This window comes from Symphalangus syndactylus, chromosome 16 (genome assembly GCF_028878055.3).
Source record: "Symphalangus syndactylus isolate Jambi chromosome 16, NHGRI_mSymSyn1-v2.1_pri, whole genome shotgun sequence".
In the NCBI taxonomy this organism is placed as follows: domain Eukaryota; kingdom Metazoa; phylum Chordata; class Mammalia; order Primates; family Hylobatidae; genus Symphalangus; species Symphalangus syndactylus.
Genome location: NC_072438.2, coordinates 60976689 through 60989161, shown reverse-complemented (window position 1 = coordinate 60989161; position 12473 = coordinate 60976689). Strand labels below are relative to the sequence as shown.

The 12473-nt window shown below is 35.5% G+C and overlaps 1 protein-coding gene across 5 annotated transcripts in view; it reads left to right on the top strand.

Moving 5' to 3' along the window:
- Positions 1-12473, top strand: part of NNT (nicotinamide nucleotide transhydrogenase) — a 107531-nt gene that overhangs the window by 11950 nt on the left and 83108 nt on the right. For all 5 annotated transcript variants that reach the window (XM_055245408.2, XM_055245409.2, XM_055245404.2 and 2 more), the window contains 3 exons: positions 710-927; positions 3893-3980; positions 8579-8667. In XM_055245408.2, coding sequence (XP_055101383.1) covers positions 710-927; positions 3893-3980; positions 8579-8667 — 395 coding nt within the window. The remainder of the gene's footprint in view (positions 1-709; positions 928-3892; positions 3981-8578; positions 8668-12473) is intronic.

Sequence of the window (12473 nt, the reverse complement as noted above, 5' to 3'; positions counted from 1 at the left end):
TTTAAAATACATTTAAAATACAGTTTAAAAAATTTGGCTTTAAAAAGTGGATATTGGAAACTTTCAAGCATATGGAGTGTGTATTCATTGACTTAGTTGATACTTCTTAATGTAACAGAATATATTGTAGCTTTTGGCTTAAACCCAATTCAGCAAGGTTACTAGTGTGAATTGTGTTTATCTAATAAATAGTCATCTGGAATTTTAAAGTGACATAAATCTATACTTAATTTTAGTTTACGATGTTCTTGATGTCTCATCACTCCAAATATTCATGCTTGCCAAAATTAGCAAGGACTGAATCTTGCTTGAAGGATCGAACACACAACAAAGCTTCCTGTCTGTTTATTCTAATATCTGTTAATTTTACCAGGGTAATAAGTTTTGGGGACTGCAGGTTTTCTGTAGAGCTTCCATATATTTTTTCACCTCTCTGCAGTTAATTGTCAAACCAGTCTTAGTAGTTTGTATTTCCCAGGTGTGTGTGCCCTTTACTCAGACCAGTCCACAGGTCGTTAGGCAGGGGATAGATGGTAAACATCTGTGTGTGCCTTATATTGCTTAAGAATTTAGTCAGAAATTTATTGATGGAAGATTTATTTCTGGAGTATTATTTCAGTCATGGCATATTACCTAAGTTTTCCTGTTTGCTTAAAAATATGATTAAAGTATTTATATTTTTAAGCTGTGACTTGATTTTTTTCCCCAGGTGCGAGCCCCTATGGTTAATCCAACATTAGGTGTTCATGAAGCTGACCTTTTAAAGACGTCGGGAACACTGATTAGTTTTATTTACCCAGCCCAAAATCCAGAGTTGCTAAATAAACTTTCCCAAAGAAAAACTACAGTTCTGGCAATGGACCAGGTTCCAAGAGTCACGATTGCTCAGGGATATGATGCACTAAGCTCCATGGCCAACATTGCGGGGTAGGTTCTTTTCCATTTTAATTGAACAAAAGCACAATAGTGCTACAGAAACCTTCACACTGTAGCTCTTCTGTCTTACAGTGACTTTATTTGTAATTATTGTTGGAGATTACAGCCTTTTGAGAGTGCATTTAAATTATTTTTGACTCATTTTATTGTTTTACAGTAATTAGATAGGAAATGAACTCTATTATATATCCTTTTTAATCTTAATGAGTAGAGTAGTAATGTTTCCATCCACCAAAGCAAATAGCTGTCAGATTATTTGTATGAGGAACACACTGTATTTCATGTGTGTGTGTGTACATGTATATATATGGTTGAAGTTACTGTTTTTATAGGTCAAAAATGGTTGAATAGTGACAATTTCATGTAGTTAAATTATATGCATATATTAGTGGATTTGCCATCTTAATTAGGTTTTGCTTAGGTAAATTTATAAAATATTTAAAGAATAGGAAAAAGGCCTAGACTAGAGGAAGTTTCATCTGATGTCAAAACCCATATTGATAACTGAGGGCTATGTCTTTTACCTTTAAGGTCAAGATGGTAATAAGCTTCATTTGCCTAATAGCACTAATACATTCTCTGTTGATTGCCTGGAGTACTACGTTGAGAAGGATTCTAAGGCCCATTCTGCTTGGAGGAATGTGGCTATGATTGAGTAATCATGCCTGCCATGGGTGAGGGGCAGGAATAGCTACATGAATGCAGTGTATTGCTGACTTTGCCTTGAAGGGTGGGAACAATCTGGAAATGGGATAATGCTTACGAATCAACTTCTCTAAGAAACTAATTAAATTAGATTTTAAGCATGAAAACTATTAGTAGTTGACAATTTGCTAATATTAATGAGCCACAAAGAAAATCTTTTTTAAAAAACAGTGCATAAAAAGACACTAACATGACTAACATGAATAAAGCCTTTTATAGCCTGACACATTAGCAGAAAGTTTTCTTAGGTTGTATATTTTAGCATAGGAAATATGTCATAGATTCTACTTTGTGTTTTAGCTGCACACTTTTAAATTTATTTAGCCTGTAAGGGAGTTATAGTATGCAATGTGTGACTTAAAATTTTATCTAGAAAATGTATAATGTAAAGTTTTAAGGGTGCTGTTGATTCTGAAATGCACATATGTGAAAGAATATCGAAACCAGTCGCTCTAGATCAAGTGGTTTTAGCTGTTGAATCTTTTGAGCAAATGAAATATTATGAGGCAATATAAATAAATCCAATAAGAGCTGAGTAGCTCTGGGAACACTGAGTATGGCAGGATTGTGCAGAAACATTCCTACTCTCCATGTCATCCACCGTGGCCCCAGATTTGTCTGAAGTTTAAACCTTCAGGGACCTAGGGATCAGAATTTGAGGAATCACTCTTTTATGTCCTAAGCTGATATATGCAGAGAGCATAGTGTGAAAGGAATCATCTAGTATACATATCCATACAATGTATGATAAATCATTATCTGTCTCATTCATACACACGGCCATATTACAGTGAAGATGTGCTACTTCCACTTCATTACTGTTCATTCTGAACTTTTTTGCTGTCATGAAGAAAATGTCCAATTTATTACTTTTTTCACTATCAATGTTTTCTTGTACATTTCCTGTGTAATCAATCTCCTTTTATAATTTATTTTTCAGAATAGCAACTGAATCTTTTAGAGCATTAATTCCGCAATTAATTTCTTACAGTGGCCTTTGAATCTTTGTCATATTTGCCCATTAAAAATTGCTGTCACTTGAATTCAGGAGAGCAACAGATAATGTAATTTCTAAAGTATTGTTTTTTGCTCCAGTGTGATTAACTTAATAATGGTGACTTTATATGTTTTTGCATCAATTATTGTATCAAGTATTATTATGTAAAAATATGATCAGGGAGAAGATTTTCTTGTCACCTAGCAGGGGAGCTTTAATAGTTGCTTTATAATATTGAGCCAGTGTATATATTACCAAGTAAGAATGCAAAAGTGCCTTTTACATATAAAATGGTATGAAAATGAAATTAGTGTAACATGTTAAAAATATCCTGTTAAAGAAAAGATGATGCATATTATTTGATTTATTAAATAGTTTGTTTCTTTGGCTAAAACACTTAATATTCACTGAGCATTTTCTATGTGACAGGCTTTATGCGAAGTGTTTCACCTGCATTATCTCATTTAGTCCTCATGACCCTAAAAGATAGATGCTTTTTGTCCTTACTTTATAGATGAGGAAAACCAAGGTTTAGAAAATTTTAAAAATTTGCCCAAGGTCAGAAAGGTAATCAGAGAACTAGGACATGAACTAAGGTCAGTATGTCAGAAAATCCCATACTTTGAACCATTAGAGATCAAGGGAAGTGTTTCTTCTGTTCTCCGAGGTTGAAATCTTATTATCTACAAGCCTATGGCTGACCTAATTTTTTTTTATTTTAAAGATTTTCCCCCCATTACCTAAGTACTACCTAGTCATCAAAGAATATTTGGACTATATAGTAAAGTAAGTGTGAAGGATATATAGTCCTAGCACCCAAAGAAAACCATTGTTAGTATTTTCCTATCTTTCTTTCATTACATTTTCTGTTATGTTCTACAGTACTTGTTATGAAGAGGGTGGGTGCATAATGGATAAGAGAGTGCCTCTGTAGACGGACTGCCTGTGTTAGACTTCTGGCTCTACCATTTACTAGCTGAGTGACCTTGGGCAAGTCTCTCAATCTGTATCTCAGTTTTCTCACCTATGGGATGAAGACAGTAATTGTACCTATCCATAGGCTTGTTGTGAAAATTAAAGGAGCAAGTGTATATACAACACTTAGAACTGTTTTTGACACATAGTACATACTACATAAATATTAGCTATTGTTCTTTGACAAAACTTCATTGATGACTTATGATGATATGTGAATCTGAGATCTCTCCTTTTATGGAATTATTTATTTATTTATTTATTTATTTATTTTTAAAGTTACAAGGCTGTTGTCCTAGCAGCAAATCATTTTGGACGTTTTTTTACTGGTCAGATCACAGCTGCTGGAAAAGTTCCTCCAGCTAAGGTAGGTACAACTTTTAATGTTTCTTTATAATATGCATTGATTAAAGGAAAGGGTATGTATAGTCTTAAAATATAGTTATTTAAAAATTTTTATATGTTAACCTCACTGATGACTTTTTGGTGTGTATAAATATTTCATGAAACCTCAAAGCTTAACGTTTAAGATTGCTGGAAAAAAATGAACTTTGACTTTCTGAAAGTTCTAGTCTTTTCTGTTTTTTGACTTACTAATTTGAATTTTTAAAAGAATTTTGGATAACTCGTTCTCTGTAGCCTATATATTATTAATTTTTTAAAAAAACCTTCAAGATACCATTAAGAAGATTCTGGGTTTCTCAATTTTTGCAACATTTTGGCACATATACAAGGTATTTTTGGTTTCTTCACTTCTTGTCAATTTTTGGATCAAGAAGACAGGAAATGGGAGGTGGTGTAATCAGGGTATTTGGCAGAGAGAAATGGTGCCAGTTTCTTTAATCTACACTGAGAGCAGAGAGGAGCAGTTAACGATGAGAGGTGACGATGGCTTGCTGAAAGAACAGGAGGTCATATTGTGATCCTTCAATCCTATGTACGCTCAGTAACAATGGAAACCCTGAGGCTAGGTGTCTTAGTCCATTTTGTGTTACTAAAAGAAAATACCTGAGACTGGGTAATTTATTTAAAAAAAGAGGTTTATTTGGCTCATAATTCTGGTAGCTGGAATTCAAGATTTGGCAGCTGCATCTGGTGAGGGCCTCAAGGCTGCTTCAACTCATGGTGGACAGTGTAAAGGGAGCAGGCGTGTGCAAGAAAGATCACATGGTGAGAGAGGAATCAAGAGAGAGAAACTGAGGGAGCCAGGCTCTTCTATTAACCCCCAGAGTGAGAACTCAGCCCCCCACTCCCGGGGAGGGCATTAATCTGTTCATGAGAGATCCACTCCCATGACCCAAACACCTCCCACTAGGCCCCACCTCCCAATATTGCCACATTTGGGATCACATGTCAACATGAGTTTTCGTGGGAACAGAGCATATCCAAACCATAGCACTAGGTACAGGAAACTTGACTTTAAATGTGGTCATTCACCTACCTGTAGGTTACAGGTTTACTGGTGCTTCCTGCTCTTAAGTACTTTGTTATATAAGCCCAGAGTTCTCACACAAAATAAATCTCCTGGAAAAAAATTAAAACAAAAGCAAATAGCAGCTTTGAGAAATTATATTGTTTTGAAAAACAGGCCAGGTGAAAAAAATGGCAAGCGGTTTAAGTGAAGGCCAGAATACTTAACAAGAAAGTGTGAGCAAACAACACAGACGTGAGGTGTAAAATGATTAAATTTTGACTTCTTTCTCAGGATCATACAAAAATGTCTGGCACACATAGTGGCCAGAAGTTTGATGCTGTTCTTAAATTGACTGAGTGCTTTGATGCACAAGTCTACTACTAATTTTGGTTATAATCTTTCTAGATATATGTGGAAGTTGAGAGAAAAGCTGTTAATAAAAGATATTAAAAAGTGAAACAAAAGACAAGAGGCTTAAAGAAAAGAGAATCAGCCTTTAAAAGGTGGAAAAGTGTCTATCTTTACTGAAAATTTAAATTGCAGCTTAAGGGACTTTGGTTATATGACAGAAATAGTTTTCTGAAATTGAAGGCACTGGTACAGCTCATTAAGGTGGATAGCATAATACTGTCTTTTATTTGGATTTCCTTTAAACATGGAGGGTTCTTACCTGTCCAGAACAAGTTTGTTCAAGCCGCAGCCTGTGGGCCACATGTGGCCCAGGACAGTTTTGAATGCGGCCCAACACAAATTTGTTAACTTTCTTAAAACATTATGTGATTTTTGTTGCCATTTTATTTTTTTGGCTCATCAGCAATTGTTGCTGTTAGCTAGTGTGTTTTATATGTGGCCCAAGACAATTCTTCTTCCATTGTGGCTCAGGGAAGCCAAAAGTTTGGCCCCTGGCCTAGATTGAACGAAAATCAATCAGTTGAAGGCTTATGATATGCGAGGCACTGTTCTAGGAGCTGGGGATATGGCATGAACAAGACAAAATCCCTGCTGCATAAAACTTACACTCCAGTGGGGGTCATAGTGAGGAGCCAAACGATCAAATAAATACCTGAGATAATTTTATTTTATTATTATTATTATATTTGACTTGGTTTTTCTTTTTTGGAGGCAGGGTCTCACTCTGCCTGGAGTTTTCACTCCAGGCTGATCTGGAACTGAGCTCAAACAATCTTCCTGTCTTGGCCTCCCAAAATTTTGGGATTACAGGCATGAGCCACTTCACCTGGCCATGAGATAATTTCCCATAGGAAAAAAAATGAACCGGATGATGTGACAGTAATGGGCACAGGCCACTTTAGTGGAGTGATGGGGAAGCTTCCTCTGACCTTTGAGGTGAGATTTGAAGCATGGAAGAAGGAAACAGGAGTTTAAGGATTCCAAGCATTTAGGATTCCAGTATTTAGGTTCTGGAAAAATAAAGAATACCATTGGTCTTGGAGTGTGGTGAACAAGATGAAGAGTGATCTGAGATCATGTTGGAAAGGAAGGTCTAGGCTGGATCATGTGAGTCCTCTCTTCTAGGTCATGTGATAGACTTTGGATTCTCCTGCAGGTGAGGGAAATGTTTGGTTTAGGATTTAAAAAAATCATGTGGCTGTTCTGTGGGGGAATGGATAGTAGGGTGAAGGCAAGATCTGTCAGCAATTGGTTGCACCTGGGAAGATGGTGGCACCAGAAATGTAGAGAAAGGTGAAGGATTTTATCTGGATTAGGGATGATCTTTGGGAGTTAAAACCAGTACTACTTGTTGATGAATTGGAAATGGAAATATGTGCAAAGGGAGGAGTTGATGAATTCCCCATTTTGGCTTAAACAATTGTGCATAGTTACTGCCTTTACTCGATGGGGAAGGCCAGAGGAGGGGCAGGTTATATGAGTGAACACGAACAATGTTCCTAAAGTTATTTCCTTTCTCCTGCCCTCTCCCATACTATTTCTTTTTTTAAAAAAGTTTTTATTTCTTATTTTTTAACAGAGACAGGATCTCACTATGTTGCTCAGGCTGGTCTTGAACTCCAAAGCTCAAGGGATCCTCCTGTCTTGGCCTCCCAAAGCGCTGGGATCACAGGCCTGAGCCACCTGCCTGGCCCCGTACTATTTCTTGAACAGTGTAACAGTTAGCAGTAAGCGCTTCGGTTAGATTCAATTGTTTAATGTAACAACAGTCTGAGAAGGCACTTTGATTGCTGTATTGCAGATGATAAGTAGCTTGCCCAAGATCACCCAGAACTAGTTAGTAACAGAGTCAGGATTTTGACCTAAGCTCTCTGAATCTTATTCACTGTGTCTTTTTCTTTACTCCATGCTTTAGAGAGAAAAAGTAAATTTCTATAGTAAGATCTGCTGCTTTTGTGAGATTCTGTTTTTTTAAATTATGGGTTTTTTTTTTTGTTATGTCTTGATTCAGGATAACTTTGCCAAGTCCTGTGACTTTTATTTATTTTTATTTACTTTTTCTTTCTTTCTTTCTTTCTCTAAGTGGTGATGGAGGTTCTGTGTGGAAGAGGTTGGTGCTTTGGAGCCTAAGCCTGCTTATTCCCTCTGATCACTCTTTGCCCCCTTTCCTATAGACTTACCCCTGTCCCCAAACACAGCACCAAACACCCCATTATCAAGATCAATTCACATGACCTCTGAGACACTGCCCAGAGCTCACTGGAGCAGTCTGACTAGCCTAGTCTTTGTAAAGGCAGAAGGACATGTGGGCATGATGGGTGGGTGACAATTTGTAAGCTTCACTGATTCTGTGGGTGTCATTTTTTTTCTACAGGAACAAAGTGTTGCTTTCAATTGACTGTTTATGGGATATACAACAGGACTTTACTCTGGAAGCCTCTTCCAGACTGGAGACATTGTTGTTCTTACTTTGTTTCTTAGAAGGCGGGGGTTGGGGGAGACTCTTGTTTCTGAGGAATTCTTTGGTTCTCTTGTTGCTGATCCTTCCGTGATTAGGGACATTAGTTACATTGCTTCAGACTTACGGAGAGTTGCTCAAAATGGTTCAGAATTGTGGTTGCTCATCAGCTGTTCCTTTCAGAAGCATTTTGGCTCAAAATAGAGGTTGGGGTAGATGTTTCACCAATGTTGTACCCATCTTTGAAATGTGTTTTGATGTTTGATGAACAAAGAAAAGCCTTATAATTTGATAGGATAAAGGTAGTTAGATTGCCACACTGGGACTTTTAGTAGAAGGAACTTTTAGACAGTGGAAACAAATCTGTTAATCTTCAACATATGTAATGCTGATCATGCTTAGGTAGTTTTACACGGATATGCTGATTATCAGGCTATTTTTAGTGAATTGTTGTTGGCCTTTGCTAGCAGTTGTTTCTTTGATAAAATTTTAAGATCAGTGGTGGTTCAGTTAGTCTATGTACTCCATATAGTTACTAAGGGCTGATCATCATTATCACCATCAGCACCACCATTTATTGATGCTGAACTTATACTAAGCACCAATAATTGTTAGCTGATGATTTTTCATTATTAGTTGATAATGAGCCTTAACACATAACTGGGTCTATCTTCTTTTCTAGATTCTGATAATTGGTGGCGGTGTTGCTGGGCTTGCTTCTGCAGGCGCAGCAAAGTCGATGGGTGCGATTGTTCGAGGATTTGACACAAGGTGAGTGCTTTACTAGTGACTGATGTTAAGGTAAAAACATTTTGTTTCAGGGCCATATTATGCTTTCCTTAAAACTTATAAATTGAAGCAGCACATTGCAACTGATCTATAAGCTCTTTCCATTTAAACATGTTTCCACTTTTTAAAAGTTAATACAAAGTGAAAATGTATTACTTAAACTAACAACTCACAGCTCTGTTTTCTTGGGTGGATTGACAGTGGGATCAGAATCCTTTCTATCCTGAGTGTCTAACATGTTGCTTTACCTATTTCTGTTCAGAATGCTTTTAGGCACTAGTTAGGGCATGAACAAAGATGTTTATGAATCTGAAGAAAGAGTAAAATAGCAGGCTGAGTTGGGGGCATGCCCTACCTTGAATGAATAGAAGCAAATAAAGCTGACTGGCACTTCACCTGACTAGCAACACATGAATTATTTATGCTGCGTTATTTATGCTTCCTGTGTTTTATGTTAAGATAGAGCTGCATTTATTTTTCTGATAATTTTTGAGCCCCTGGGTGAAAGTACTTGATTATGTACACTGTGTATTTCTTTAATGCAGACATACACACATTTTCCTAGATTGTCTTGAAAGAGAAGTTTGATTAAAATTCTTCTTCATTTCAGAAGACACTAGACACTGGATTTTATTAAATGTCAATTGAGTACAGTTAATATGTGTTTTAATAATTTTTGAGGTTGAAAAATATAGTTATTTATTATCAGCTGAGGGTACTGGAGGAATAATACAACTGTTAATCTTGAATATAGAGTGATCAAAAAAGAAAAACAACCATTCAAAGTTGGAAGAATGTGACTTTTCAGAGTAAAGAATGTTCCATAGAATATGGTTAATAGTCTTTATCTAGAGTTAAAGTGATATACTGAAAAAAGCTGTCCTGCTGAAATGAGAAAATAAGGCATTTCCAAAGCAACCAGGACACAAACCAAGGATAGCTAGAGTTAAGTATGCCATCGATCCTGTCATTTTATTTTTACTGTTTGTTGATGTGAATTTTTCTCAAGACCTCCAAGCCCGTAGAAAGCAGGTTGCTTAAGTTTTCATTGTAGTGGACAGTAGTATTAAAATGGAAATGTATGTATTTGACCTAAAGGTGATTTGAAACTTGGTGGTGGGTGAACTACTGAGAATTTAGTATATTGATGTCATTTTTTAGATTGTGTACACAATCAACAGCTAGAATATGGTTGTTGCTTATATTAGAAAAATACAAAAACTCAATTTTTCTTTATAATTAAGTTCGTTATACAGGTATCTCAAGTATACAGTGAAGAAAGATGTGGCTGAAGTGATTTAATACTTTTCTAAGAATTATAACTCATTAGTTACTCTAGTCACTATTTTGAGATGGGTTTGGTTTCATATTATAAGTATGAAATCCAAATGTATTGGAAAACATACTTGATTTTAAATTCTTGTTGGAAGATTGAGTGGTATGTATTTTCAGTTAAATATCCTAAAAACTTACAGACAGCTCATTGCCCAATGGTATTTAAATGGTCTGATTTTTGAATTCTTTCAAACAATAACTAGGAGGTACCCCTCTTAGCAATAGTGATTATCTTGCCTAATGCCTGTATCACAAAGCTTAAATATATAAAAACCTTGCTTTCTTTCCTGTCATAAAATAGTACATGATTATTCTTCCAATTCAGAAAAATTCGAAAAAGCACAAGAACAGAAAATAAAATATCCTAAAGTCTCACTGCCTAGAGATATTTTTTATGTGTTTCCTCATCTACACATTAATTAAAAATGTAATTTTACTGTTCCATTTATCTTTTTTCAATTAACAGTAGATCATGAAGATCTTTCCTTACCTATAAATGTTTTTAGTGGCTGCAGAAGATTCCATTGTATAGAAGTACAGCAATTTATTTAACTAGGCCTCGTTTTTTGCTATATTTAAGCAATACTCTGTAGGTCAATATACACATACATGTACGTACAGTAAGCCCTCTGTCCATGTTCTATTATATGTGAATTCAACCAGATCAAAAATATTCAGAAAAAATAATTGTGTTTGTACTGAGCTAGTACCAATTTCGTTTTTCTTGTCATTATTCTCTAAACAATATGGTATAACAACTATATAACATTTACATTTATTAGGCATTATAAATAATCTAGAGATGATTTAAACATTTGGGAAGATGTATGTAGGCTACGTGCAAATACTACACTGTCTTTTATAAGGGGCTTGATCATCCGTGGATTTTGATATCTGAGGGGGATCATGGAACAAATTCCCCATGGATACTGAGGGATGACTTTATATCTGAGAACATACATTTATGGAGATATCTCATTATTTCCTTAGATAAATTCTAAGGAAATATTGGAGTCAAAAGATATACACATTTTAAATGCTAATATGTTACAATATTTTTAAATTATGAGATTATTTTATGGGCAAAGATATAACTACAAAGATTTAGAAATAGCTTATATTTCTAATGATGCATATTCATTATTGAAAAATACAGAGAAACATAAGGATGAAAGTGAAAATACCTTTTATAATTCTATCAGCCAGATATAACTGCTAGTGATATTTTGGTGTAATTTCTTATAAAAATTATATATATATATAACTTTTGAACAGAATTTGGGTTATTTTATATACATATATGTATGTATATATATATATGTGTATATATAATATATATGTCTGTGTATACACACATATACACACATATATGTATGTGTGTATATATATAACATATAAATACAAATATAAAATTTTGAATTCATCTATTTCTTATTAATATTGGTAGACAATTCTGAAGCTTTTTAAAGAGCTATATCCCTATGTCTGCCACAAATGGAACACCAACTCAGATTGGCTTAAACCATAAGAAAATGTGTTATTTCTTCTAACTGAGAATCCAGGGGAATGACTTCCTTTTCACATTAGAGTGAGATGCTCCTCTGTGCTATCAAGGACCAGTTTCTGTCACTCCTCTCTGCTGTCCTCGGCTTTGGCTTCCTCCTAAGGCTGATTCCACTTGTGATTGCAACTTTACCTCCAGGGGGCAATCTGGGCTACCAGATTCCTTGCTCAAGCCAGCAGAGGGAGAACCTCTTGCTCAACCATGGACTGTATGTCCTACCCTTTATGCATACTCTTGAACATGATGGTTGCTAGGGATTTATTGGCTCAGATCACGGTGTCCCAAACTTCCCTGATGACAAGGATGAACTGCAACTCTTGCTAAAAATAATATAGCGTCTGGCCTGCTTGCTGGAGATTATAATTCAGTGGGTCTGGGAAGGGGCCTGGGAATTTGAATTTTTAACAAGTACCCTGAGTGATTATTGTCATTAGGGGGGTTTGAGATTTACTGTAGTGGAATGAATATTGATGAGTTACATGCACGTCCACCACAGAGCTGAGGTCTTTGTTGGCTCTGGTTTTCCAACCGGGAGACAGTACTTGGGTAGCATTTATTTGTTTATTTAAGACTGAATTTATTTTTATATAATTTAAATGTGTTGGCTTTTCACATTTTACCCTTTACTACTATTTATAGGTTACTTTTTGCAAACACAATTTAATGAGGACTGGTTGGGGGGCAAAAAATCACTTTATTAGAATAATTTTACATATAAAGAGTTATTTTTGTGGGAAAGGTCTATAGTAAGAACAAATTCAGAATATTTACAAGTGAAAAACCTCATCTTGAGTGATTTGAATGATACCAAATCCTGATGTGTATCAGGTATCACATCGTCATCCACATTGGGGTCATAAGGAACACAATTGATTACTGGAGTTGGCAA